The sequence below is a fragment of the Cnephaeus nilssonii genome (genome assembly GCF_951640355.1).
Source record: "Cnephaeus nilssonii genome assembly, chromosome: 5".
In the NCBI taxonomy this organism is placed as follows: domain Eukaryota; kingdom Metazoa; phylum Chordata; class Mammalia; order Chiroptera; family Vespertilionidae; genus Cnephaeus; species Cnephaeus nilssonii.
This window is the reverse complement of record NC_137076.1, coordinates 4,584,151-4,612,099: the sequence shown is the minus strand read 5'-3', so window position 1 is coordinate 4,612,099 and position 27,949 is coordinate 4,584,151. Positions and strand designations below refer to the sequence as shown.

General features: G+C 52.3%; 1 protein-coding gene across 2 annotated transcripts; it reads right to left on the bottom strand.

Annotated features, from left to right (window-relative positions):
* Window positions 1-18: 18 nt before the first annotated feature.
* Window positions 19-27,600, bottom strand: MYOZ2 (myozenin 2). 2 transcript variants are annotated; one of them, XM_079770322.1, is made up of 6 exons: window positions 27,464-27,590; window positions 26,845-26,960; window positions 16,325-16,494; window positions 13,081-13,210; window positions 9,079-9,262; window positions 19-395 (listed from the first exon to the last, which is right to left on the bottom strand). In XM_079770322.1, the coding sequence occupies exons 2-6, from the start codon at window positions 26,948-26,950 to the stop codon at window positions 161-163; spliced, it is 825 nt and encodes a 274-aa protein (XP_079626448.1). In that variant the 5' UTR covers window positions 26,951-26,960; window positions 27,464-27,590; the 3' UTR covers window positions 19-160. The 2 variants fall into 2 exon arrangements, with proteins under 2 accessions (XP_079626448.1, XP_079626449.1); XM_079770323.1 differs by lacking the exon at window positions 26,845-26,960 and having other exon boundaries at window positions 27,464-27,600.
* Window positions 27,601-27,949: the final 349 nt, after the last annotated feature.

The following is a 27,949-nucleotide window of genomic DNA, read 5'->3' as shown; positions in this document are numbered from 1 at the left end:
TATTTGCTCCGAGGTTGAAGTTAAATGCCATAAAAGGAACATTGCTAAGTTACGACTGAGTTATTGCTGCTGCTGAAGAGTGTGAGTGGCTTTGCCAGCAAGTGGAATAACAGAAGCGACATTAGTGTGCAGAGGTTCCTGAGGCCTCGCGGCTGTCTGCTCAGAGGTCTTCCGACTCTGGGACGGCGGGGCCCTCTGGGGCCTCGGTGGTGATCACTATAGGGATGTTCTCAGATATCCACCCCTTAGGAGTCCTGTTGAAGGACCGTCTGCCAGAAAGAGGGTTGGCAAAGGCCATGAACCTGGAATCTGTTAGAAGTAGTAGCTCAAAATCTGGGACCTTGAATTTCACCATTTTTGATGCTTTTTCAAAACCTCCAAATGGGGTGGCAACTCTGTGGGGAATGAAAAGAAAAAGAATAAATCAATTTCCAAATGTATCTACTGGAACATAGAAAAACAACTCAATTCATAATTTTATGGGCGTGTTCTGCTGTATTCTTAGTATGCCTTTCAGTTTTTGACCTCTGAGACAAGCATTTCCATTCAGGGACCGCGGACTTGTGTCAAGTCCTGTTGTATGTACTCTTAGTTTTGGACTAAACGAATCTATTCCCTGCACCTGGAGATCGGCATGATCACTTCTTGCCTTTGGGTCTTTGCTCACATTTCCCTGCATAAGATGTTCCCTCCCTATCTCCACTCCATCTGCGGCGTCCTGCGGCCTGTGAGTTCTAACTTCCCAGCAACTACCCCAGCCCATGCTCCTTAGCCAGTCCCTGCAGCACTGATGGTCCATGTCCGTCATCCAGGGCTCATGAGAGGGACCTAGGTCGGCATTACTCCTAGCATTTAACCAGGAACTGGATCATCAGGCAGGTGCTCTCCGATCATGCAAACTCAGAAGGATAAAGAACGATGAAGGCAGGACGGGGTGCCATGCACCGGCCACTGTTTGAAGTGCTGCTCACCGTGGGCCCTTGTTGGAGTGCAGATGCTAACTGAGACACACCAGGGCGTGTCCTGAGAGTCTGCATCTAACCAGTCCCGCACCATGCCCAGTGCCAAGGCTTGACGAGATTGTCTCCTGACATCCTCACAACAACCTTAGGAGCTGGTTCTGTGAACATGCCTATGTCTTGGGTGACATGGAGGCACACTCCAGCACATGACTTGCTCAAAGCCCCCACCTATGAAGTTGTAGAACCGGGATGTCAACCCAGGCCCTGGAGGCCTGCTTTTCCAGTCACTGCCTGTGCCACACCCTCAGGAGGTGCTGCGTGAGGCGTGCTGGGCCTCCTGAGGTCACTTCCAAGTGCAGTGCGTGTAGGAACATCCACCCACTGGGCTGTGTCTGACTGATGTCCAGCCATGTTCCTGTCACATTACTGATGCCGCTATCTGGTCACGCCCCACATTTGGTCATGTGATTTAACGAATTGAAGAGTCTTTAACACTCAAATTTCATTCTGTGCATAAGTAAAACCTGTTATTCTTGGGTGTCTAAGGTGTGCAAGACAGTATTTTATCATTTTAGAAATGTACCATTGTATAGAAATAGTTTGTTCATTTGTTGACTCTTCATTTATTCATACAACAAAGAAGTGATTGCTTAAGATATCTGCCCTGCTGTGTGTGAGGAATTCGCAGATGAAAAGGCTGTATTATTATTAACGTCATTGAGTTCTCAGAGCAGTGTAGAGTGAGACGTGAGGGAAAGACCAACACATCATGGAATATGATCGTTAACTTAAGGGGAGAATATCCTGAATACAGAGTTGCTTAGGGTAAAAGGAAACACTTGTAAAGTTCAGAGCCTAGCATCAGGACCAGTTATGAAATTTGTAGGGCCCCATACAAAATAAAAACGGGGGGCCCTTCTTAATAATTGTTAAGACTATCACCCTGCCTGGCATTGCTCAGTGGTTAGAGCATCGGCCTGCAGACCAAAGGGTCTTGGGTTCGAGTTCCAGTCAAGGGTATGTACCTAGGTTGCAGGTTTGTTCCCAGCCCCTGTCGGGGGGGGGGGGGGTGTAGTAGGCAACAGGTAGATCTCTCACATCAATGTTCTCTTTCTCTCTCCCCCTCCCTCCCTGCTTTCCACTCTCTCTAAAAAGAAAAAAAAATCAATGGAAAAATATCCTCGGGTGAGGATTAACAACTACAACATTAAGACGATCAAAACAGAGACAGCAAAGCCTCATGGCCAGCATGGTCCTTCTAGCCGGGGCCACACCACTGCAGGGACTGCACATGTAACCGGACTGTGACCCACCCACCGTTCTTTTGACATAGTTTCTGCAAATGCTGACTGACTAATATGTAGCTTATAGATAAACAGCATGTTTGTGTAAGAATCATAGGAACTAACTTCAGAAGATACAGACTCTGACCTTTAGTCGTCATAGCTCTAGGAGAATTGCTGACCTTCAACTGTAAAACCAGGATAAGGTAGAACCAGGATGACAAACACCAGGCCATCACTTGACCAGTTTCAAGGTCTTTATCAGAGTGGACTGTGCTGATCTGCATGTAGAAAACTTGATTTCTTTGTCCTGCTTTCCCTCTCCCTCCTTATAAAAGCCTCTGCCTGCACTGCAATGTTCAGATGGGCTTTGGACAAGAGTTCCCCATCTCCTCAGGTAACCGGCACTTAAATAAACCTCTCTCCTTTTTCACTGGCATCTGAGTTTGATTTTTGTGACGACAGCCAAACTTATACACATCCATCCTGGGAGTTTAAGAATATATGGTTTCCGCCCTAATCAGTTTGGCTCAGTGGATAGAGTGTCGGCCTGCGGACTCAAGGGTCCCAGGTTTGATTCTGGTCAAGGGCATGTACCTTGGTTGAGGGCACATCCCCAGTAGGGGGTGTGCAGGAGGCAGCTCATCAATGTTTCTCTCATCAATGTTTCTAACTCTCTATTCCTCTCCCTTCCTCTCTGTAAAAAATCAATAAAATATATATTTTTTAAAAAGAATATATGGTTTCCACTGGATACAAGATGCTGGACTTCATTTCTAGATTTAGGCTGAATCTGGTCAATCTTATGTTTATGAATTCCAGATATAAATTTTACTCATTTTTTTTCTGCATTAAATAAAAGAAGAAATGGTCCTCAGCCACTGAACTCCAGTATTTGGATTTGGTAGTGAGTGTGTTACTTTTTCCCTTTTTGTCCAGTTCTGTGTTGTTTTTCCCTCCCACTTTGTGGGTCCTTTTCTTCTCTTGTAAATGAAAACATTCCCTTCCGCTCCATCCCTGGTCTTCCACCTCCTACCTCTGACCCAGTGGAAGCTTGCTGTTTGAAAGGCAGCCTTTTCTTTTCTTTGGCACCATTGAGGCTGTATCCTGTTTGCTTGAATTTTTATTGCTCTAGGCACACAAAGTAAAACAGTCCATTCACAGAGATGGTAAGCATTCAAAGACTACTTGTAGGATATTTAAGGTCTCTGGAAATAGTTTTAAGTTTTAGTCAAAGATAATGAAGCAAAATTTTCCACTAAAAGATTTGGACTAGTCTACCAGGGATAACCCTGCGTCCCTATAATTCCCACATTTCTTCAAACATAGATCTGATATAATGTGATTTTACACTTGGTCATCTATGGAGTAAGGAGCTAGTTTCACTCAGATTCACAGTTAATAGATGCTTTCTTATTTACCTTGATCAGTAATGGGATTACATTTGTACTAAGTAATAGTGCTGGAATTATAACCCTAATGATGGCTGATTATTCTGTAAGGTAAAGAATCTTGTAAAATGATTGTATAGAAATTAAAATAAGTTATTCAACTAAATACCTAATGTATGTGATATATTTAAAGGTACTTAGTCATATAATCATAGACATTTAAAAATATTTTTATTGACTTCAGAGAGGAAGGGAGAGGGAAAGAGAGATAGAAACATCAATGATGAGAGAGAATCACTGATCGACTGCCTCCTACCTGCCCCACACTGGGGATCGAACCCACAACCAGGGCATATGCCCTGACCAGGAATCAAATCATCACCTCCTGGTTCATAGGTTGACGCTCAACCACTGAGCCATGCTGGCCAGGCAATCATAGACATTTTTTTTTTAAATGTATTTTTACTGATTTCAGAGAGGAAAGGAGAGGGAGAAAGAGATAGAAACATCAATGATGAGAGCGAATCATTGATCAACTGCCTTCTGCACACCCCCTATTGGGGATCGAGCCCGCAACCCAGGCATGTGCCCTTGGCTGGAATCAAACCCGGAACTCTTCAGTCTGCAGGCCAACACTCTATCCACTGAGCCAAACCAGATACGGCAATCATAGACGTTTTTTACAGATGAGGAAATTAATACAAGGAGGGTTAAATGGCATCATTGCACAGCTTTTTGAAGCAGAGCTGGAAACCTTCTAGTTCAACTTTCCTCACATCTTGCATGGGTGTAATATAATGTTATTTAAATATCTATATCTATATCTATATCTATATCTATATCTATATCTATCTATCTATCTATCCTATCTAATAATAGACAAATATGCAAATTGACCATACCTCCAACACACCCACAAGCCACACCCATAAGCCACGCCCACCATCCAATCAGAGCAAGTATGCAAATTAACCCAAACCAAGATGGCTACAGCCACAGAGAACAAGGTTTCCTAGGTAACAGAGGAAGCCAAGCTTTCTGCCAGCCGTTGCAGGCCTAAGCCTCCACTCAAGCTACAAAGTTTCAATTATAGAAGGTAAACAAATTCAAACAGAATGGCGGCAGAATGGAGCTTGAGAGAGCAGGCCAGGGTTGCCGCCAGCAACAGGGGAAGCAAAGCTTTCTGCACACCCTGGCCGGGCCCACCTGCTTAAGGCAATAAAGTTTCAATTATAACCCCAACACAAATGGCTGCGGGCCTTGGGCCTCAGAGGGAGCCCCAGGCTTGGCTACGCTCCAGGCTACAAAGTTTCAATTGTAGAAGGAAAATAAATTCCAGATACCAGGGCCTCCGCTTGCGTTGCCAGGGGGCGTGGCTGGCCTGCAAACTACCATAGGCCCCTCGCTCAGGCCGCCCCACGCCCCAAGGGAACCCCACCCTGATCAGGGACACCCTTCAGGGCAAACCAGCTGGCCCCCACCCCTGTACCAGGCCTCTATCCTATCTAATAAAAGAGAAATATGCAGATTGATCATCACTGCAACACACAATATAGCTGCTCCCATGTGGTCAAAGATCCTGCCCCCATGTGGACACAAGATGGCCACCACAAGATGGCCAGCAGGAGAGGGCAGTTGGGAGGCACCCGGCCTGCAAGGGAGGGCAGTTGAGAAGGACCAGGCCTGCAAGGGAGGGCAGTTGGAGGTGATCAACCCTGCAGGAGAGGGCAGTTAGGGGTAACCAGGCCGGCAGAGGAGGGAAGTTGGGAGCAAACAGACTTGCAGCAGAGTGGTTAGGGGGTGATCAGGCTGGCAGGCAGAAGCGGTTAGGGGCAATCAGGAAGGCAGGCAGGCAAGCAGTTGGGAGCCAGCAGTCCTGGATTGTGAGAGGGATGTCCGACTGCCCGGATCGGGCCTAAACGGGCAGTCGGACATCCCTTGAGGGGTCCCAAATTGGAGAGGGTACAGGCTGGGCTGAGGGACAACCCCCCTCCATGCACGAATTTCGTGCACCAGGCCTCTAGTATATATATAAAAGGCTAATATGCAAAGTGTCTCCGCAGGAGTTCGACCAGGAGACCAGGAGTTCTATCACTCACTATGACTTCCACTGACCACCAGGGGGCGGTGCGGAAGGAAGGAAGGCCCTGGCCAGCAACCAGCAGCCAGGGAAGGAAGGCCCTGGATGGCCGCTGGACTGGAAGGCCCTGATCGGCCCTGATCAGCCCTGATCACCAGCTAGGCCTAGGGACCCTAACGATGTACAGATTTCATGCACCGGGCCTCTAGTAGCATAATATTTAAGTAGTATATTCAAAATGAGTGCAAGAATGCAAAGTTGTGCTTACTGTGGGCTATTTTGAAGTCATGCTTAGACTTGGGAGCATTTCTCATTGGTCCTATCCCTGCTGAATACTACAGGACTGCATCTCACCTTCCACACATCACTGGCAATAGCTAGTGATTATGTATAATAAAGTGGGGCCACAAAATAATATTATGTTACTCTTCGCAAAGGACTCTGGGTATATTTGCAAACGCCCCACCCCCCCCTCTTTGTTTCTCTAGCTCTCATTTGTTTTAGCAAAAATGAAAAAAACAAAAACCATGTATTAGAATAAAGTCAATATAATAATATTGAATTATTTAAGAAAAAGAAAGAAAAAATGTACTTCTTACTACATCTTCTTTTTAATAGGCCCTAGCTGGGTTGCCTCAATGGATAGAACGTTGGCCTACAGACTGAAGGGTCCTGGGTTTAATTCTGGTCAAGAGCACATACCTCAGTTGTAGGCTCAATCCCTGGCCATGGTGTGTGGGGGAAGCAACCAATAGATGTGTCTCTCTCCGATTGATGTCTCTCTCTCTCTCTCTCTCTCTCTCTCTCTCTCTCTCTTTTTCTCTCTCTCTCCCCCCCCCCCATCCCTTCCATTCTTTTTAAAAATCAATGAAAAAATATCCTCAGGTGAGGATTAACAACAACAAAAATAAATAAAATAAAAGCAGTGTTTCCTAACCTGCTTTGTATAATTTTTCTTTTAATGTATAATAGTTGTGTGAGGAACTAAATTTCTGGTCAGATTATTTTTTCATAACCTTGAGTGGTTTGATAAAATAAATCCCATTAAATAACCTACCACACAAAAGATATTAACCCAATTTGTACCTAGAAATTATTTTAACCTTTTTTAAATGATTGGAATGTGTTCTGGACCAATTAAAGGAATGACTTTTATCACATTCAATTTCTAAAGACCCACGTAACTATTGAGATTATTTTTGCCTATGTGATATTTTTAAAATAAAAATTTATTGAAGTATAAGATACATTTTAAAAAGTATATAAATCCTAAGGTAAAGCTTGATGAATATTATTTATTTTCTAGTTATTTGCTGCTGGCATATAAAAATGTCATTAATTTTTATGTTGATCTTGTATTCTGTGATCTTACTAAATTTACTAATTCTAATTTCTAACCTGGAGTTCCTTTTGAATTTCCTGGGGACATAATCATGTCATTTGTGAATAAGAACAGTTTTATTTTTCCTTTTATATATTTACTAGAGGCCTGGTGCACGAAATTTGTGCACGGGGGTCCCTCAGCCCAACCAGCACCCTCTACAATCCAGGAGCTGTCAGGGGATGTCCTACTGATGGCTTAGGCCCACTGCCCGTGGTTCTCTGCTCTCTGCGGGCCTGGAGGTTTCGCTGCAGCCATGGAGATGAAGCCCCCATGCCCTGCTCTCCGCTTTCTGCCGGCCTCCCCATGCACCATGCAAAGGAAGCCCCAATGCCCTGCAGTGTGCTCTGTCTGCCAGGCCTGGGGGCTTTGAGGACACCGACACACTAAGGAAGCCCCTATGCCCTGCTGTCCTGGCCCGGCTCTGTTTGCAGGGCCTGGGGCTTCCCCGCTGCCGCCGAAGCCTCCATGCCCTGCTGTCCCGGCCCGGCTCTGTTTGCAGGGCCTGGGGCTTCCCCACTGCTGCAGAAGCTTCCATGCCCTGCAGTCCCGGCCCGGCTCTGTTTGCAGGGCCTGGGGCTTCCCCACTACCACCAAAGCCTCCATGCCCTGCTGTCCAGGCTCTGACTGCCGTGTCCAGGAGCGGATCAAAAACCCCTCTGGAGGCGGATCCAGCTTTGCTGCTTCTGCCGACAGGCTGGACACTCCAGCAGCGGAGCTGAGCTGACTGGGCGCCGCCATCTTGTGGCTATGGGAGCCGCCATTTTTGTCGCGGAGTGATGGTTAATTTGTATATTACTCTATTATTAGATAGGATAGCTTTTGTTTATTAAAACAACTTCTTTGTCTGAAAACATGCATGTATGTTTTTATTTTAACTTTTACCTTTCAAGAGTGTTTTTACTGGACATGGACTTACAGGCTGGCCATTATTTATTTCAGAATTTTAAAGGCGTGATTCCACGAGCTTTAAGATGTTCCCATTGTCTTTGGTTTTCCGCTGATTTGCAGCCCTGACCTTTGTGTAGTTGCCTGGGTCGCATACTACTTCTTGAATCTGAGGCCGGATGTGTTTTGTCAATTTTGAAATTTTCCGGGCCATGAATTCTTCAGCTATCGCTTCTGCCTTACTCTCTCCTCTTCCCTCCCGAGCCTTTAACCACACCCGTATGCTGGCACTTTCATTGCCAAGTGTGTCCTCTGCTCTTTCCCTGCAGTGGGAACCCATCGTCTCCTCTGCTCCAGTTTGCACACTGTGAGTCCGCTATGTTCGATCTGCCATGAAATCTATTTATTTACTTTTAAAAACATTTCTGTCACTGAATGTAACAGCGAGTACAGAAACCTCATAGACAGGCACAGAAGCTTATTCTAAAGTGAACCACCTTGTCACCAGCACCCGTCCTGAGTCCCTATAGGAGCATCGAGGGTCCTGCCAATCAGCCCTCGCCTGCCCAGGGGTCGGCGGTGTTTTGACTTCCATCACAATATCAACTTATAAAATATGTTTTAAAACCTTCTTTCTATGGTGCCCTTGCTGGTTTGGCTCAGAGGATAAAGCGTTGGCCTGTGGACTGAAGCGTCCTAGGTTCAACTCAAATCAAGGGCTGGTTGCAAGCTGGATCCCCAGAGGGGGGCGTGCAGAAGGCAGCCGATCAATGATTCTCTCTCATCTCTGATGTTTCTATCTCTCTCTCCCATCTCCCTTTCTCTCCAAAATCAATACAAATATATTGAAAAAAGCAACAATAAACAACAACAACAAACACCTTCTTTCTATGGTAATAATCCAAGTGTTGACATAGCCCTCATTCACCTTTATTCCAACGGTAGAGCCTTCAGAGTCCCAGTAGAAGCTTGGAATACCTGGACCCTCCTCCCAGCACACCTAGAATTTGGGGTTTTTTAGCAGATTTTCCAGACCCTGCAGGGCGCCGAGCCTGGCAGCACACGCCCCAGGGCACCCGAGTCACGGGATTACCTGTTGAAGCTCCGGTAATCCGGCAGCTCCGCCTTGCCTTCGGGCGTGAGCAGCTTCGGGTACAGCGCCTCGAGGAGCTCTGGGTGGCTGCTGACCGCCTGCTCCCACGGCGACTGGTAGGACCGGGGCACGGCTGTGGTGTTGAATCTTTCCGGAGGGATCTCCTTCAGGGGCCCGGAATAGCCTTCGGGAAACAGCAAGCAGGAGTGAACACAGCCTGCGCGGGGGAGCGCCTCCCGACATTGCGCCCTGCGGCGGTCACGCAGTCACTGATGAAGAAGGTCCCTTTCCTGCCTTCTCGGAAGTGAGCAGTCTCAGCGGGTAGACAGGCTACGCCCCCGACAAGGGAGTTTCTAAGGGACCCCCACCTCAGTGCATATTTGTCCACGTAACTACTCCTTTGGTTTTTAAAACCGGCCCCTGCCCTTCGTTGGTACTGGGCTCTCGCTGTCACTGTGCGTGAATTGACCTGAAAATACCCATCGAGTGTGGGCTGTGGCCTGGCTTCGGGAAGCAGCAGTGGAGACATGTCCCTGGGCCTGGCCGGTGTGTTGGAGGTAATGCAGGGGCTTGTCCTTCACTGTGGGGGGGGCCTGTGTCTGCACCCGTGGGTGGGCCTGGTCTTCCCCGTCCCTGTGGACGTTGTCCCTGACTCTCTGCGGCTGGTCTCACCTCCTTGCCCGCTCCTCTCGCAGGTAGACCACCTCTGTGAGTGCCATTTAGCCTCGCAGCAGCTCGCATAGACGACGCCGCTTACACATGCGCTGAGTGACCCGCTCCAAGTCCTCATGGCGGAGCCCTGCACCCTCCGTCCACAACCACACTACCTGCCGTGTCCTTCGCGCAGGCCTCTCCTCCCCACCAGGTCCTCACCCAGACCTCCTGGGCCCTGAACCCAGGCCCTGCACCCAGACCTCCCCAGGCCCTCACACAGACCTCCTGGGCCCTGCACCCAGGCCCTGCACCCAGACCTCCCCAGGCCCTCACACAGACCTCCTGGGCCCTGAACCCAGGCCCTGCACCCAGACCTCCCCAGGCCCTCACACAGACCTCCTGGGCCCTGCACCCAGGCCCTGCACCCAGACCTCCCTGGGCCCTGCACCCAGACCTCCCTGGACCCTGCACCCAGACCTCCCTGGACCCTGCACCCAGACCTCCCTGGACCCTGCACCCAGACCTCCCCAGGCCCTGCACCCAGACCTCCCCAGGCCCTGCACCCAGACCTCCCCAGGCCCTGCACCTAGACCTCCCCAGGCCCTGCACCCAGACCTCCCCAGGCCCTGCACCCAGACCTCCCCAGGCCCTGCACCCAGACCTCCCCAGGCCCTGCACCCAGACCTCCCCAGGCCCTGCACCCAGACCTCCCCAGGCCCTGCACCCAGACCTCCCCAGGCCCTGCACCCAGACCTCCCCAGGCCCTGCACCCAGACCTCCCCAGGCCCTGCACCCAGACCTCCCCAGGCCCTGCACCTAGACCTCCCCAGGCCCTGCACCCAGACCTCCCCAGGCCCTGCACCCAGACCTCCCCAGGCCCTGCACCCAGACCTCCCCAGGCCCTGCACCTAGACCTCCCCAGGCCCTGCACCCAGACCTCCCCAGGCCCTGCACCCAGGCCTCCCCAGGCCCTGCACCCAGGCCCTGCACCCAGACCTCCCCAGGCCCTGCACCCAGACCTCCCCAGGCCCTGCACCCAGGCCTCCCCAGGCCCTGCACCCAGGCCCTGCACCCAGACCTCCCCAGGCCCTGCACCCAGACCTCCACAGGCCTCCCAGGGCCCCGCACACAGACCGCCCGCCCGCTGCAGCCTCCTGCTTTTGGTCCCCACGCTCTTTCCCGTCGCTAACACCGCCATCTCCTCGTCAAGCTGCCTGCCCTCTCTTTACGCGGATCGGCCACCGCGGGGTGGCCCTTCGCTGCAGTAGTTGCATCCTCCTCTGATGCTCCCAGCCGCCGAGGAGCCCCTTTCTGTGGGCGTCTTTCCCGGCTCGCCACGCAACTACTGGTGTCCCTCGGAGCGCTCCATTCCTACCAACCGTTCTGCCAGAACATTCTTCTCCTGGCTGGCTCTATCGGGCTCCTACCCATCGGTGACTCCAAGTTGTGATGTTGGTCTCCGGGCCCTTCCGTTCCAGCACCCCTGCCTTGGTCCGAGCGACTGCTCCCTGGCAAACTTCCCGGCCCGCCGGGACCCCGGGCCTTTCTAACTCACCCTGCTGCTTTTCCGTGTGGGAAGGGGTCAAAAGAACCTCTCTGAGCACACGGCATCCCTCTACCCTCAGATGCCCAGGACAGCAGGCTCCCCAGCCGCCTCGGTCCCGCGGGTCCGAGTGTTGCCAGCTGCGCTCCTGAAGGCTTTCTAATACAGCGGCTCGCAGACCGTTTCCGAATCACCTCGGCACCAATTCAAACGTCGGTAGGGACCCAAATGTCGAGGGCTTTTCCCTGCAGATACCTGGCTGCAGTCACCCTCGGGGTGGCTTACGCATCTCACGCAGGGATCTGCAGAGAGAACATGGGGAAACTGTGCCCTAGAAAACGCCCTCCGTCCTCTGTATTTCCCTCTCGCCTGCCCTGGTCAGGCCCTGCCCCTCTGCTGCCTGGCCTTTCCCAGCAGCCTTCACGCTCACCCTTGGCTCCCCACGCCTCCCGGGCACCCTCCACACTGCTGCCCTGGTGACCTACGACCGGAAAACTTGACCATGTCACTCACTTCCCAGGACAAAAATCTCAGCCACTCAGCATGGCACACCTGTCCCCACCCCCCTGTGCAGCCTCACCTCCTGGCACGGTCCTCACGTCTGTGCTCCAGACCCGGGCTCTGCCTGAAGCTGGTCCCCACGCCGCCTCCCCTTCCCTGTGCTCCTGCCCCCCCCCCCCCCCCTCGCCATCCTCACCCGCCAGGCCCTGCAGAAGCCTGGGCGTGAGATGACCTCTCTGTGGCCACTGGGGACAGACTCGCCTCTCCTGCCTGTCCTTTGTGTAGGAGTCAGCCCTCCATTGTCATTGCCCCACGTCTTATTTCCTGTTCTTCCTACAGCTGATCAGAGGTCAGGCATGCGGAGACCAGACATTTTAAAATTTTATACTTTCTTAAAATCCCACTACTCAACACAAGTGCTTAATTTCTGTGTGTTTTCCCCAGTTTGTCTTCACCCTTGGACATAATGACCCCGTGACTGTAAATCTGGAACCAGACCCGGATGTAATTCTTCATCAGTCACTATTGACACATAGCCATTCGCAACCTCCGTTTCTTAATTTCTAAAGTGCAGATTGTAGTAAAAATGTCATGGAGTTATTGTGAAATTAAGGAAGACAAATGTATATCATAGCACTCCACAGGCTATATAGTTTTATACAAAAAGAACGTCAATATAATTACAAATGACTTAAATTTTAACGTAACCGGTGGTTGCCAGCAAATCAGCGAGCCATCTGAAAGACAGGAGGCCATGTCAGTGCTTTGCAGGACTCCTTAGGTCTCCGTCTTACATTGACCTCAGACTTACCCACACACAGATGTGGGGTGAGTCTATAAAAATAGGTCTACAGTTGTTCGTATGGAAAATACAATCTATAATAATAAAAGGGTAATAGGCTAATTAGACCAGACGTCTTCCGGACGTCATTCCGGACGTCCTTCCTGATGAAGCCGGGGCCAGAGGGAAGCCAGCCCAGGTCCCGGGTGCCTGCAGGCAGCCGGAGGAGGGAAGCCTGGGTCCTGGGTGCCAGAGGGAAGCCGGTCCTGGCAGCTGGGGGAAGGAAGGCCTACTCTTGCACAAATTTTCGTGCATTGGGCCTCTAGTAATTAATAAATAAGAATACAAGGATAAACTCTGTGTTTCGTGTACTCACACATGTAAACCTGCCTTTGCCCATTTTGACCATAATGAGACCAGCAGTCCCACGCTGATACCATTTACTAAGGGAGGGTCCACGTGACCTGAGCCACACATTTAAATGCACAGCGACTATTGTTTTATCTGTAAGGCGCCGAGTTACCTGGTGCAATGTTTTCTGGATTCGGGGGGCTCCTGGGATCCGGGGTGTTGGGAGGAGTGAACGGGGCTTGCTGTGACCCCCCTTCTGATAGGCTTCCGTCCAGTTTCCCATTCTGCATGGCCAGGTTGTGCTGTATTGGTCAAAAGCAAACTCGGCTGAAAACTCAAAAATATCAGGCAGGCCAACAGGAAATGTCACCTGTGCTGGCCTCCTCCACACAGTTAGGGTTTAGCTACAATGGTGCTTCATTGTTTCATGGGGCATCATAGCTGACATGGTCATTGGCTGAGCTTTGCATGGTCTTGGTTGAGCTTTGACTGAAGTCACTCCAAGGTCTGTCTTATGATGACAGTCCACCTCATCACCGTTTTCTGAGCCTCACTGTGCCAGGTGCTGTGTCAGGGCTTTGTATCAGTCATTTCATTTATAGGCACCACCTCCCTATGAGGTGAATATGATTAGTTCTTAAGTCTTTACTAATCTAACACAGAGCATCCTGGTCAAACACTGGGCTTAGTCATTGTCACATTGCTATTCTATTTATAGTTGGGATTTAGTTCGATTCTTTAATATGTCTTGTCTTGAAATTTAATCTGATATTTGAACAATAGTCATGTGTAACAAAAAGAAATTGTCCTTTAAGTTGAATAAATTTTTAGAAGGAAGAATTTGGAATTTCTAGAAAATAAAATGCTTAAAAGATGTTTTTCTTTTAAGTTTTAGGTGAATTTTGTTTATTATTATAACGCAGGATTTATTCTATGGCAATAATAAAGCACTTTAAAAATAGCCAATTTGCATTTTAACAAAGAAAATAGAATTGTAATTGGTTATGTCCTCAGAAGTATGGCTAGACCTTCTCTCTATAATAAAGCATGTTTACTTACATATGGGAAATATGTGTGTTTTTAAAAAGGCCAGTCAATATAAGAAGAGTATAAAGTCAAATTATCTTTTAAATTTAGAAAGAAAAATTCGGTAACGAGCATATCAAATGAAGACCAGTTTTGACTTTTTTTTGGTATGACATAAGCAGAAAATATTTTAATGCTTGTTTATATTTATTTATAAGGTGATGTAGTAAAGTACTGTTTTACATTTTAATACTTATTTACCTTTATAGAAATATGAGGATAAAAGACTATTTTGTCCTAAAATCCAAATATTTATCATAATGAAAGGCCATAAATTAAGGGCCTCACCTGAGGTGTTCTATAATGTGTGCCAAATACATAGTAAAAGTTATTTTTTGAGCAAATGAACACATATTCAGAATCCCAGCATATTTAGCTTGGTGTTACTTCAGAATTACTGTTAACGGTGCACGTTCCCCTCCCCAACATTGTTTAAGATGCAAGGGGCTAAAGTGCCTCGTTACTAAAGGCACAGGTAGTTTTAACTGTGACATGGCGACAAAGGGTATTTTGCTGAATACCCTTTGCAGCGATTTATCGAAGGTAATGTAATCGCCACGACCCACGCTCCTGCTGTGTTTCCCTGGGAGGCCCCTCTCCTTCGCCGTCGCCCTATCTGCCTTTCTGTGTGCGGGGCGGAGCCAGAGCATGGAGACTGGCTGTGTACCAGCCCCAGGTCTGCAGCTCTTGTGGAGGATGCGCGTCTCCCGTGGTTGCTGTTCGTGTCAGAGGAGGTTTGTGTGGCTCCCCTTGGCCGGTTCTGAGCAGTAGAGGAAGCCCAAACTGCACCTACATTTTCTATTTTTAAAATGATAATATTTGAGCAAATGGCATTGAGCACCAGGGAGTATGTTTGTTTACTAGTGTTATTTGTTTTTCATTTTAAAATATATTTTTTGTTGTTGATAGTATTATAAATACCTTCCATTTCCTCCCCCCTTTTCCCTCTTCCTCTCAACCCCTACCCACCCCCCCACGTCTTCCCCACCCTATGGCCCGTGTCCATGGCTATGCACATCTATATATATAAAAAGCCAGCAACCGTAATGGCCATAATGACCGTAATGACTGGTCGCTATGACGCCCACTGTGGCCAGCAAACTGGCCTGATCAGGGGGTGGGGCTGGTCGGCCAACCTTACAGCCCCTACCCCCTGCCGGCCTGCCCCTGATCGGACTCTCCCACCCAATCAAGAGCGGGGCCTGCCAGTCAAATACCCCCTCCCCTTCCCCCGGCCAGCCCCGGCCCCGATCAGCCCGCCCACCATGATAGGCCTGCAGCCCCTCCCCCCAGCCGGCCATGCCCCTGATGGGCCCTCACCACCATGATCGACCCACAGCCCCTCCCCCTGGCCAGCCCCAACCATCAATAGAGGGTGGGGCCAGCTGGCTAACCTCCCATAGCCCCTCCCCCCAGCCAGCCCCGCCCCCTATGGGCCCCCACCACCCCAATTGACCGGTGGGGCCGGCCAATCTCCTGCAGCCCCTCCCCCTGCTCAGCCCCACCCCAGATGGGCACCCCCACCGGATTAGGGGCAGGGCCGGCCAAACACCCATGGCCCCTCTCCCAGGCCACTGGTTCTGATCAGTACCCCCCACCCCAATTGGAGGTGGGGCCCACCAGCCAATCACCCTCGGCCCCTTCCCCCAGCTGGACAGCCCTGATCAGCCTATCAGGGCGGGCCGGCCGGCCGGCCAATCTTCCACCATCTCCTCCTCCCCACAGGCCCAGCCCCAATCTGCCCCAACTTTGTGCACTGGGCCTCTAGTAAGTATTTAAGTTCTTTGGTTTATCTCTTCTGGTCCCCCCAATCCCACATCGAGGTGTGTCAGTCTGTTCCATGCCTCCCTGCTTCGGGTCTTACTTTACTGTTTACTAGCTTCTAATTTAGGAAAGCTTTTGTCCAAGGAGTTTTGCCATCGCTGGCTCTGTGGTTAAGAGGCACAGCCCTCCCTACACCACACACAGTCAGTGCTTGGGGACCCCGTGTGTCTGCAGCTCCCGGCTCCTCCCCCTGCTCTGCGGAGCGCTGTGTGCCCGGGAGTGTCCCACCCTCACCGACCAGCCAGATAAGACCGCCACCCTCCCCCGCTCCTGGCAGGACCGGCTGGCTTCAGTGCCACGTCCACAGGCTCACCATGTCCCTGTGAGACACTCAGCCACACACTGCATTTCCCTGTCACCCCCAGGACTACTCGCCGTCATGGAGAAAAGGTCTCAGCAGGTCAGAGGAAGAACATACGGAGAACGCTTGTTGGGAACCTGGTAATCCGCACGCGTGGAGAAACGGCGCCCATTTGTGTACACGCCCCACGATCAAGGATACGTACGTTTATCTGCGCTCTCGATTCGTACTGGAAGTTTTCGAACGTGTACTTGTCAGAGCGTCGCTGACGCATCTTGAAGAGCCGGGCGCCGCGGTTGGCCAGGTGGGACAGCTCCTCCAGCATGATGTCCCGCGGCACGCTCACCTTCTTGCCCAGGTCCATGCCGCCCGCGTCTGGAAAACGATACCCACATGCATTTCAGGTGCCTTCCTAAACCCCGTCATTGTCGCCGCCATCTGCGGGCCTGGGGCCTGGATGCAGGCTCCCCTCAGCCCGCCCGGCGACCTTGGCTTCACTCCGTGCCAACCACCAGTCATAGATACGGCACTGAACTCCCTAACCCTCATGCCCTATCTCTAAAGGGGGCTCAGCAGACCCACCACGTGGGGTGAGAGGAGGACTGAATGCAGTGCTGCAGACGAAGTCTTTCGCGTGGCACTTGGCACGGAGAGAGGGGTGGATGTGCGCTGTCATTGCTAGTGGTAGAATGCCGTCTCTCCGCACTTAGTGTTCCGGCAGCGCTGCTCGGAGTCCTCCTGAAGAGCTCCGTGTGCTCCCCACTGTTCTGGGGATCAGTCTGAGCTGTCCCTCCTGCTGGAGTGCAACCCTTCCACCATGCCACCCCGTTTCCCTGTCTCTGTCCAAACACTGTTCACTCTGCGCCCAGCCCTGAGGCACCCAGCCCTGAGGTACCCAGCCCTGAGGTACCCAGCCCTGAGGTACCCAGCCCCAAGGCCCCAGCCCTGAGGCACCCAGCCCCGAGGCCCCAGCCCTGAGGCACCCAGCCCTGAGGTACCCAGCCCCGAGGCCCCAGCCCTGAGGCACCCAGCCCTGAGGTACCCAGCCCCGAGGCCCCAGCCCTGAGGCACCCAGCCCTGAGGTACCCAGCCCTGAGGCACCCAGCCCCAAGGCCCCAGCCCTGAGGTACCCAGCCCTGAGGCACCCAGCCCTGAGGCACCCAGCCCTGAGGTACCCAGCCCCAAGGCCCCAGCCCTGAGGTACCCAGCCCCGAGGTACCCAGCCCTGAGGCACCCAGCCCTGAGGTACCCAGCCCTGAGGCACCCAGCCCTGAGGTACCCAGCCCCAAGGCCCCAGCCCTGAGGTACCCAGCCCTGAGGCACCCAGCCCCAAGGCCCCAGCCCTGAGGTACCCAGCCCTGAGGCACCCAGCCCTGAGGCACCCAGCCCTGAGGCACCCAGCCCTGAGGTACCCAGCCCCAAGGCCCCAGCCCCGAGGTACCCAGCCCTGAGGTACCCAGCCCTGAGGTACCCAGCCCTGAGGTATCCAGCCCCAAGGCCCCAGCCCTGAGGTACCCAGCCCTGAGGCACCCAGCCCTGAGGCACCCAGCCCTGAGGTACCCAGCCCCAAGGCCCCAGCCCTGAGGTACCCAGCCCTGAGGTACCCAGCCCTGAGGTACCCAGCCCTGAGGTACCCAGCCCCAAGGCCCCAGCCCTGAGGTACCCAGCCCTGAGGTACCCAGCCCTGAGGTACCCAGCCCTGAGGTCCCAGCCCTGAGGTACCCAGCCCTGAGGCACCCAGCCCTGAGGTACCCAGCCCTGAGGTACCCAGCCCTGAGGTCTCCAGTCGTGAGGTACCCAGCCCTGAGGTACCCAGCCCTGAGGTCTCCAGTCGTGAGGTACCCAGCCCTGAGGTACCCAGCCCTGAGGTCTCCAGTCGTGAGGTACCCAGCCCTGAGGCACCCAGCCCTGAGGCACCCAGCCCCGAGGTATCCAGCCCCGAGGCCCCAGCCCTGAGGCACCCAGCCCTGAGGTATCCAGCCCCGAGGCCCCAGCCCTGAGGTACCCAGCCCCAAGGCCCCAGCCCCAAGGCCTTCAGAGCTAAAAGGCTTCACTGGAGAACTATGTCTGAAAGTGGAAGGCGAGGGAACACTTCCCAATTCATTGTTAAGCTAACACAAGCCTGACACCCAAACCCAACAAGGAGAACACACAGAAGGCCACAGACCAATGTCCCTCCCGCCAGTGGAAGCAGAGGTGCTTCACAAAGTATTCGCGAGTAGAATGCCACATGGTGTGGGCACAATTCTACACGAGCCCGTGGGGTTTGTGCCTCAGATGTGAGACCGTTCAATATTCAGACACCAATCCCTCCAATCCACCACCGACTGTGCAGCCTGCATTAGAGAAACCACACGGCCGTGCCTCTGGGCTCCAGGGCGGGCCAAGTGCTGTTAGAGTTGACACCAAAGCACCGTCCACCGAAGGAAAAGCTGAGAAGTGGGACTTTATCAAAATTATAGACTTTTATTCTGAGGAGGATTCTGTTAAAGGATGAAAAAGAAAACAAGCTATAATGTAGGAAACAATGTTTGCAAAACACATATGTTGCCTTTGGATTGGACAGTAGGCTAGAATAAAACAAAGAACTCTCCAAACTCACCAGTACAAAGGCAAACCATCCAATTAGAGCATCGAGAGCGTGGGCAAGAGAAAGGAGACATCTCCCCGGAAGAGACAGGCAGGTGCCATCGGCACATGAAAAGCCCGTCAAAGGCATTGTTCACGTTACAGTTAAAACCGCGGGGAGATGTCCCCGCACAGGCCTCCGAGGGCTGGAGTGGGGACGTGCCGCACCTCCTGCCGGGAGGCCCGGGAAACCATCCCTCGCCCTCCGCTGCTGGGACGGATAATGGCACAGCCACTTTGGAAAGTACGGAGTGGGTTCTGCTTAAAACCCAACACAGAGCTACCAGCATTTCGGGGCATTTACCCCAGTGAAATGAAACTCACGTTTACACAAAAACCTGTATACAAATGTTCACACCAGCTTTACTCTTAAAAACAAACAAACAAACAAACAAACAAACAGAAAGAACCTAGATGTACTTCAATAGGTAAATGGTTAAAAACATTAGCCCATCCATACCATGACAGGCAGCAATAAAAAGGGACAAGCTATTGGGACATGCAACACCTGGGCATATCGCCAGAGAGCTACACGGAGTGCACCTTCGCCCACTCTGAGGCCAGCCCCAGAGGTCTATGCTGCAAGATCCCATTCACACTGCAGTCTTGAAAAAGAAAGGGGAGGGAAGGGGAGGGGCGGGGAGGGGAGGGAAGGGGAGAAAAAGAAAAGAAAAAATACACACACACACACACACACACACACACACACACACACACGGCGAGTGAGCGAGCGGAGTAGTGACCATCAGGAGTCTTGACCACCTCAGGGTCAGGTTCTGGCTGTGGCGTCGCATGGTGTGGGCACAGGTGTTATCATTGGGGGAGGCTGGGGCAAGGTCCAGGGGGTAGCTCTGAATTATTTCTCGCGTTTGCATGTGAAACTATAGTTATCTCAAAATAAAAGTTCAATGGAGAGCCATCCAGCCACGAAAAGACACGGATGACTGATGTGTGCGGCTGCGTGAAAGGAGCCAGTGGGCGAAGGCACACTCACCGGAGCCACACACGGGTCAGCTCTCAGGAACGCGCGAGCCAGCAGAGAAACTCCATGAACACAGCCATTGTTACAATTAAGTTACATAAAGTTAATCACTAGAGAAATTAAAAACAAAGCTATAAAGACTCAAAAGGATCCCTTTCATCACTTTCTCTTATACTCCTTTTTGCTGTTGGTGTGCCCTTGACGGTATTTCTCTGCTGGATCTGTTCGGTGGAAACTGTACAAGGTCCTGTTACTGCACATCTCTCTCAAGTCGGCCTGCAGTGACCCTGGTGGTACTGAAATTGGCCACGGAGGGAGTACTTATACCTCAGAAATTAGCAAACTCTGCAAACCAAGGCATCCCCCCCCCGCCCCCCCAAAAAAGAACCAGTAGTTAAATAGTTACTAGCATACTCCTAAACACAGACATAAGTCAACATATTTTGCATAAACAAACAACAAAAGACATAAAGTAGGTTCTCCAAGGTTTTCTTCCCCTCCCTTCCCTTCCAACACTTAAATCTCTGATGTGTCCGGCAGGGCCCAGACCACCTGCGAGTGGAGAGTCTAATGTATGGACTCTCGCTGCCTAAACGCTCAGCGTGAAGAAGGCTGCCAGCTGGACACAGGGCGTCCACTTCAGCTGTTCCCTGCCCTTTGCTGCAAACCCCTGCAGGGTCTTAGCCGCCTGTGTGAGCTGGATGCCTGATAAATGACACAACGTATTCAGGATACACATCCTTGACCCGATGGATTAGAAGGTTGTCTTTGTGGCATTAGGTCATCCAATGAAAATAATATTGCTGGGCGTACTTTCCTACTGATGTCATTGACACTGATGCAGAATTCTCTGTTTATTCTTTAATCATTTGAGGGGACTTCATCTATTATAGTTTACTATTCTTTCAAGCAAATCAGGGACTATCTTTGAATAACTATGTAATTATGAACGGATAGATATCAACATACACCTTTAGGGTCTTGACCATAATCAAATTAATTTCCACCAAAAAATCCACAATTTTTAATCTACTAGAAATATTAAATAATTGTTACCAATACTCTTTCTCATAATGTCTTCAAATGTACTATCTTCTTGTAGTTAAATTAAGATTTAAAATCTTACATAAAAACTTCATACTGTGGAGCCACGCTGCTCTGAACACTGGGAACCAAAAGGAAAATCACATTTTATTGGGAGACTATGAGTCATCATTGGAAATGTGGTCAGTTCCTCTTTCAAACCCTACTTCAATGTGTAGTCTTCTGAGTGGACACTGGGCTTACATTCCTCCAAAAGGAAACATTCTTTTTTTTCTCTCATATTAGTTTCATAGATTAATAGTCTGAAATTAAGTGAACAGCGACTTATGTGTGCCCAAGAACTGCTGTGTTTTAAATTTGAAATTGTGATCCTGCCAAAGTGACAAATTTAAGATAGGTAAGTGAATTCTACTCATACTTTGTAAAGGTACCCACTTACAAATAATGGGAGTAAGAGAAAAAGTATCTTTTTACAGATGTTTCCCATGATGCCTGGCAGCTGCACTTCTGGTGGAGCAGGCACCCCTCTGAGGGGAGCCACCGGAATGCCCAGCTGCAGGTGGGCCCGGGACTCACTGAGGAGCCTGGCTGAGGCCACGAGGCTTTCTCTGCCCCCGACAGGACTGCCTGCGGGTGGCCCATGTGGATTGCATATGACCCCAGGAAATATACATTGTTGCATAGTACAGTGTGTCATATCTACACTAATAAAAGAGAAACATGCAAATTGACCGTACCTCTGCTACTCCCACCAGCCACGCCCACCAGCCAATCAAGAGTGAGCATGCAAATTAACCCAACCAAGATGGCTGCGGCCATGGAGTGAGCAGGAGGCTTGGGTTTCCTAGGCAATGGAGGAAGCCAAGCTTCCCGCCTGCTCTGGCTGCTCAAGGCTACAGTTTCAATTATAGAAGATAAATAAATCCCAACAAAAATGGCAGCAGCCACGGAGCTGGAGAGAGCAGGAGGCTTGGGTTGCCCCCGGCGATGGAGGAAGCCAAGTTTCCTGGCCGGCCCTGGCCTCCGCTCAAGGTTAAAAGTTTCAATTATAGAAGGTAAATAAATCCCAGGTACCAGGGCCTCTGCTTGGGTCGCCGGGGGATGTGGCCGGCCTGCAAACCACCACAGACCCCTTGCCCAGGCCGCCCCACGCCCCAAGGGAACCCCCAACCTGATCCGGGACACCCTTCAGGGCAAACCAGCCAGCCCCCACCCATGCACCAGGCCTCTAGCCTATCTAATAAGAGAGTAATATGCAAATTGACTGTCACTCCAACACACAACATGGCTGCCCCCCATGTGGTCAAAGATGGCTGCCCCCAAGTGGGCACAAGATGGCTGCCACAAGATGGCCAGCAGGGGAAGGCATTTGGGAGGGACCAGGCCTGCAAGGGAGGGCAGTTGGGGGCAATCAGGCCAACAGGGGAGGGCAGTTTGGAGGGACCAGGCCTGCAAGGGAGGGCAGTTGGGGGCAATCAAGCCTGCAGGGGAGGGCAGTTGGGGGGGACCAGGCCTGCAGGGGAGGGCAGTTGGGGGGGACCAGGCCTGCAGGGGAGGGCAGTTAGGGGCAATCAGGCTGGCAGGGGAGCAGTTAGGCATCAATCAGGCTGATCAGGCTGGCAGGCAGAAGCGGTTAGGGGCAATCAGGAAAGCAGGCAGGCAAGCAGTTGGGAGCCAGCAGTCCTGGATTGTGAGAGGGATTCCAGATTGGAGAGGGTGCAGGCTGGGCTGAGGGACACATGCCCCAGTGCACAAATTTCATGCACCGGGCCTCTAGTAAAAGATAATAGTGAAGAGTGTGATTGTGCATAGTGCCTACAATTGATTAAAAGTTTACTAATAATTTTATCTATACTAAAAAGTTGATATTGAAATACACATGGAACTTTTTTGATTTTCCTATTTTATATCTCTTTGCCTTGATTTGAGTTCTAAGACTTTAAAGTTCTCAAAAATGTTAATAAAAATATTATCTCTTAATGGCTGTGTAAATCTATAAACATTGAAGAAATGAGGTTACCAACGTATTAAATGACATAGATTGCATTCCACAAACAGAATCATTTAGAGCTGCTGTTAATAGCATGGGCATCGAAGACACCGGTGAAGGAAGAGTTTGGCTTCAATTAAACACTTGCCAGAAACTACACTGCTTTTCAAAATAAAACATCTTTCTTGGGGGGTTATGAGAAACTTTAAACCAAAGAAAACGAACAGACTTGTACACTCAGGCATTAAGTTATTTTTCTGCCCCGGACTTTCTGATCTGTGGTCTTGAAGGCCTTCCTGCTGTCCTTGTTTTAATAATGATGACCTGATCAACTACAGTGTAAAATCTGCTTAGACAGGAAAGGAAAAGGGTCTTCACATAATCTTCCCTCTGAAATTCAAGATGCTGTGCTCCGTGCGTTTCAGAGAGCCCCGCAGTCCGTGTGAATATTGGCATCGCCTTGGTTATTGGTGGAGAAATTCCAAACACGATGTTTGCTGCGTCACACGGCTCCGTGAACAGCGACAGGGACCGAGAATTCAACGTGTCAGCACGCCAGCCTCCTCATTTTCGGACGAGGACTCTAATGTGTGGTCTGGACCCCCGGGCTCCTGGGACCCTATTGGCCGCAGCACCCCACGTGGACCTGGGCCCCCCCGCTTGCACGAACTAAGCCCTTTTCCTGGAATCACAGCAGTCTGCCCAGTCCTCTCCCGTGTGCTGGGAAAGCGGCTCACAGGTTGCGAGGGGAGAAAAACAAAATCAAAAACCCTACCAAGAGCAAAAACACACCAACAAGCCCTCGAAGAGCCCAGGTGAGGGAACTGGAGGCGGCAGAACAGCCTCAGAGGTGGGGTCCTCCTGCTTCTGAAGCTCCTAAACTGTCGGCAATGTCTGTGCCTACGATCAGGGACACGGGCCCCCACCTCCCGTGGCTGTTCTACTTCCAGTCCCTGCTACTTCCGGACAACAGCCAGGCTGCTCTGCGCCTCTCCATCCATCCCATCCCCCCATGTCTCTCTGTCAGCAACCTCTGGTCCCCCTTCCCCCCCTCTGTCCTCAGTCTTCAAGTCCCAGCTGAGGTGCTGACAGGGGAAGGTGGCGATCGCTGCAGAACAGGCCACAGCTAACTCGTGTGCCCACACTGGGAGGCCCTTTGCGGTGCTGTGGGTCTGAGAGCCGCACTTGGATGGTAGCAACGTGGCTCTGATACTTCTGTGCAAACAGGGACTCACTGTATCTCAACCTAACGAGGTGGCTGCTCCGTGGGCTCACTGCTGCTGATGCTGGCGGCGACCCGACACAGCGGTACCTGGGCCGGGACACTCCTTGTTAGTTATCCGCTGGGCGTGCGGTGACTTCGCGTCCGGACGCAGTTTGACCCCAAGCACAGCGGACCCACAAGGAGACAACTGGGGTGCGGTTAGCAGCGGCACTCACTCAGGTCTGTCGGTTTCTCGTGGTGGGTCTATGTGGAGAGAACTCCTCAGTAGTTCTTTGAGGTTATTTCTCCTTCAGGAGGGTGAAGGCTCAGATGTAAAACTCTTGTTTTTTTATTTTCATCTTTTCCCACTGCTTGATCTCAAAGGCGCACCTGCTAGGTCTCCCCCACAACAAGAACTGGGCCGAACCTCCACCTCATGCTTAGAAGGGGCTCGTGGAGCGGCCCCGTGATCGCCTTCCATTCTCCTGTGGCTCAGTGATTGTTGAAAACGGATAGAAAAAATACGTGACGTTCCTACTACAGAGAGCCCGAGGCACAGGGAGGAGGGCTTCGAGGGCCTTCTCCTCTCCGTTTTTATGAAGGCCGGCCAGTCCTGTGGCTGGGTCAGCCTTGTAATTGGTAGGAAACAGTCGCGTGCTTTGTCTTAAGTCACCGGCTCCGGGCTGCTGTGCGGTGTGGGAAGTCTGGAGGATCGCGCCCAGAACGGGTCCTCTGCCGTCGGGGCCTCCATGCCACTTCCTTAAACAATGACACCCCCTGACCTCCAGGTCCCAGAGACCAAGCTGCGTGCAGACAGCTGTCCCCGGGAGACACCCGAGGGAGCCAGAGGGGCGGCTGAAGCGGCTCCTACGCACAGAGCTGCTCTGTGTGCGGGACTCAGGGCGACGTGGCGGTCCCTGCCAGCTGGCCCCCGGGCGCCGGGACCAGGGCAGAACCTGTGACCCCACTACGGGGTGGGACTCCCCGTGACCCGAAGGGGGGCTCCGGGTGACCCCCATCGCCTGGGGCTGAGACAGTAGTGTTGGGGTTTCCCCCCTTGAGATAGAATTGTACTTTTTAAATCTTTTATAAACACCGAAGTTATGCTATAAAGATAAGCTATTCTCATCCTTGTAGCTCTGTGTCTGGACTGACAGAGTAGGCCCACATATGATTTAAACTGGGATTCATGAAATGGGTCCACTGACATACGATCATGATGAATGAGAAAATGATCACGTGGCTCAGGTCTAGTTTTAAGGTGAACAATTTCGTCTCAAACTGGAGTGGCCGTCTGACTTTGGCCGCATTGATCAGGAAAGCGGTGAAAACCATGTTGCGTAGACTCCCTGCAGCAGGAAGTACACCGAAGGAGGCCGGCATGTGGATCTGGGGACTCTGGGTCTGTTTCAGTTCTGGAAACTGAGTCCGAATCCTCCTCACTTTCCCCCGAGCTGGTTCGACATCGCGGAGCATGGGCACGGAGCTGGTCCGTGTGCCGACTTCGTCTCTCCGGAACCAGGACAGGGTCAGCCACAGCACCTGCTCCTGCCTGCGCTGGCGCTGGTGCTGTCCGGAGCATCAGGAGCATCGGGAGCATGGGACACCGGCTCCCCTGGTCCCCGCCGCGCCCTCAGGGAAGGCGAGTGATCGCACTGCTCCCTGCCCCGCCCCCAGACCTCAGGCCGGGCCGCAGGGTCCTTGGGGGGAAGGTTAGGCTCCTGTCCCAGCCGGAACCAGGCGCCTCCGGCAGAAACCACAGGTCTGTCGGGGATAGCTCCGATCAGCCCTGAAGGGACCTGGCGCTCTGCTTCCTCTCCGTAACCTCGATGCCACCTTCGCCCATGCAAAGCCGGATTTCTTTACAGCAATCAGAGTGCAGGGGAGGAGCCTGGCCTCCCGAGTCCCCTGCTAGAACGTAAGGGACAAGAGAGAGTGCGTCGGCACCTCGCCCCTCACTTCTCTTGAGAATGGTTTGCATCATGGGCGCTGAGATGACAAGAGCTTCGTCTTTTCCCAGGAGTCGCGAATAAAAGATTTCCAATGCAAAGTTCTCGCTAAGTTAGTTACCCAAGATGATGACGGGTCTCAGGGTTAAAGAGAGTGGCAATGACTATGAATTCCCACTTCCATCCTCTGTTGTTTGTTAAAGAAGGGACCATAGAGCCTGTTTTGAATGATTTGTGGGCCCGAAGGGAGAGTAGATCAAGGTTTGCGGTGGGGATGAACATTGAGACAAAGGGGAGGCCGGCCCAGAGGAAGGAAGAGCAGAGCGCTAGTCGCTGCTCACGGGCAGGCCCCACAGGACGCACATCAGCTGTCAGCTGGCCTCATTCCTGCCGAGCAGCTGTTCGTCTGAAAATAGCTTCCAGATGAGAAGATGACTACAAAAGGCTGAGTGATGAGGAGGCTCCCCCCGCGCCTGCTGCCCCGGGAACGCCGAGCGGACGGTCGGCCACAGGCTAGTACACACGCCAGGGGGTCCCCCTTAGTGCTGAGCTATGTCCACGCCACACGGGGCTCAGGGCACCGTGTCCCTTACTATGTCCACTCCACACGGGGCTCAGGGCACCGTGTCCCTTACTATGTCCACACCACACGGGGCTCAGGGCACCGTGTCCCTTACTATGTCCACGCCACACGGGGCTCAGGGCACCGTGTCCCTTAATATGTCCACTCCACACGGATGTAGGGCACTGTGTCCCTTACTATGTCCACTCCACACGGGGCTCAGGGCACCGTGTCCCTTACTATGTCCACTCCACACGGGGCTCAGGGCACCGTGTCCCTTACTATGTCCACACCACACGGGGCTCAGGGCACCGTGTCCCTTACTATGTCCACACCACACGGGGCTCAGGGCACCGTGTCCCTTACTATGTCCACGCCACACGGGGAGTAGGGCACCGTGTCCGTGGACTTCCTTCACGATAGCCGAGGCCTGCTGCTCCCTCTGCCTCACCATTGAGCCGTGCGACAGCATCGCCTGTTCCCTGTGGAAACAAACGTGTTGAAGCAGCGGAGGCGCGCCCTGGGGGCGGCGTGCCGTCCTTTAGAGAGCGTCTTTGTTCCTTAGGAGGCCTCCGCCACGCTCTGGCTGAAGGCTTGCCTGCGCCTCCCCCGCGGGGGCCAGAGCCTGTCGCCCTGGACGGCAGCGTCACAGTGAGCAGAGGGGATGCTGGGCTCGGTAGGTCTGGTCTCTGCACAAGGACCCCCAGGCGGCGGGGACAGTGAGAGAGCTGCCCCTCCCCTCCGGCTCTCCCGGCTCATGTTCATTGTCCCCATGTCCCTGCTGGCCCACTCCCCAGCATCCAGCCCCTCTGGGCCGCAGACTCCAGAGTGAGGCAAGGACGCAGATCAAGCCGGCATGCTGCGTGGGGACGGTTTAAAATTGGCATCGACAGCTGTCCCTTAGGGTGAAGAATGCTCATTTGTGAATCACAGTCCTGAGCCCGTGACAACTGAGGGAGAACTCACTCAGGAAGCGTGCACTCACCTTGCCCTCGGCCCGTGCTTCCCAGCAGGACGGCCCGGGGTGCGGGAAGGCCGCGGCGGGGTCGGGGTGCTCCTGGGCCGACGGTCTACGCCTGAGCCCGTGATGGCATGGTCCTCGCTCCGCTCCACCGGGGACTGCGCTTGCTGAGGAGCCTGGCATCCGCTGACATCAGCGGCTATATATAGCTCGGACACTGCAGCCACTCAGAGCTTCCTGGCGGGAGAGGAGCGGGAGATTAGGGTTCTGCATTGTGATCTGGGGGGTGAGGCAGTGCAGGAAGGGACACACGGAAGGGTTCTGGGTCGCCTTCTGTTGGAGGAGACAGAAGCGAAGGGATGGTGCCGGCTTTCCGATGAAGGGCTCATGCTGCATCTTGGCTGCGATGGCGAGGCACGCATGGATTAGAACAGAATGGCAGGGTATCAGCAATTACAATGGAAGTGTGGGCAGCCAGAGCCGTGGAACTTCAGGAAGAAGGCAAGCGCT

Excerpts from the sequence above, each read along its gene's own strand:
- MYOZ2 (XM_079770322.1), bottom strand. The coding sequence starts at position 26,950 with ATGCTGTCGCACGGCTCAATGGTGAGGCAGAGGGAGCAGCAGGCCTCG. Across the intron at positions 16,495-26,844 it reads CCCCGTGTGGCGTGGACATA|ACGCGGGCGGCATGGACCTG; the intron begins GTAAGGGACACG and ends ATCGTTTTCCAG. Across the intron at positions 13,211-16,324 it reads AATCGAGAGCGCAGATAAAC|CACAACCTGGCCATGCAGAA; the intron begins GTACGTATCCTT and ends TGACCAATACAG.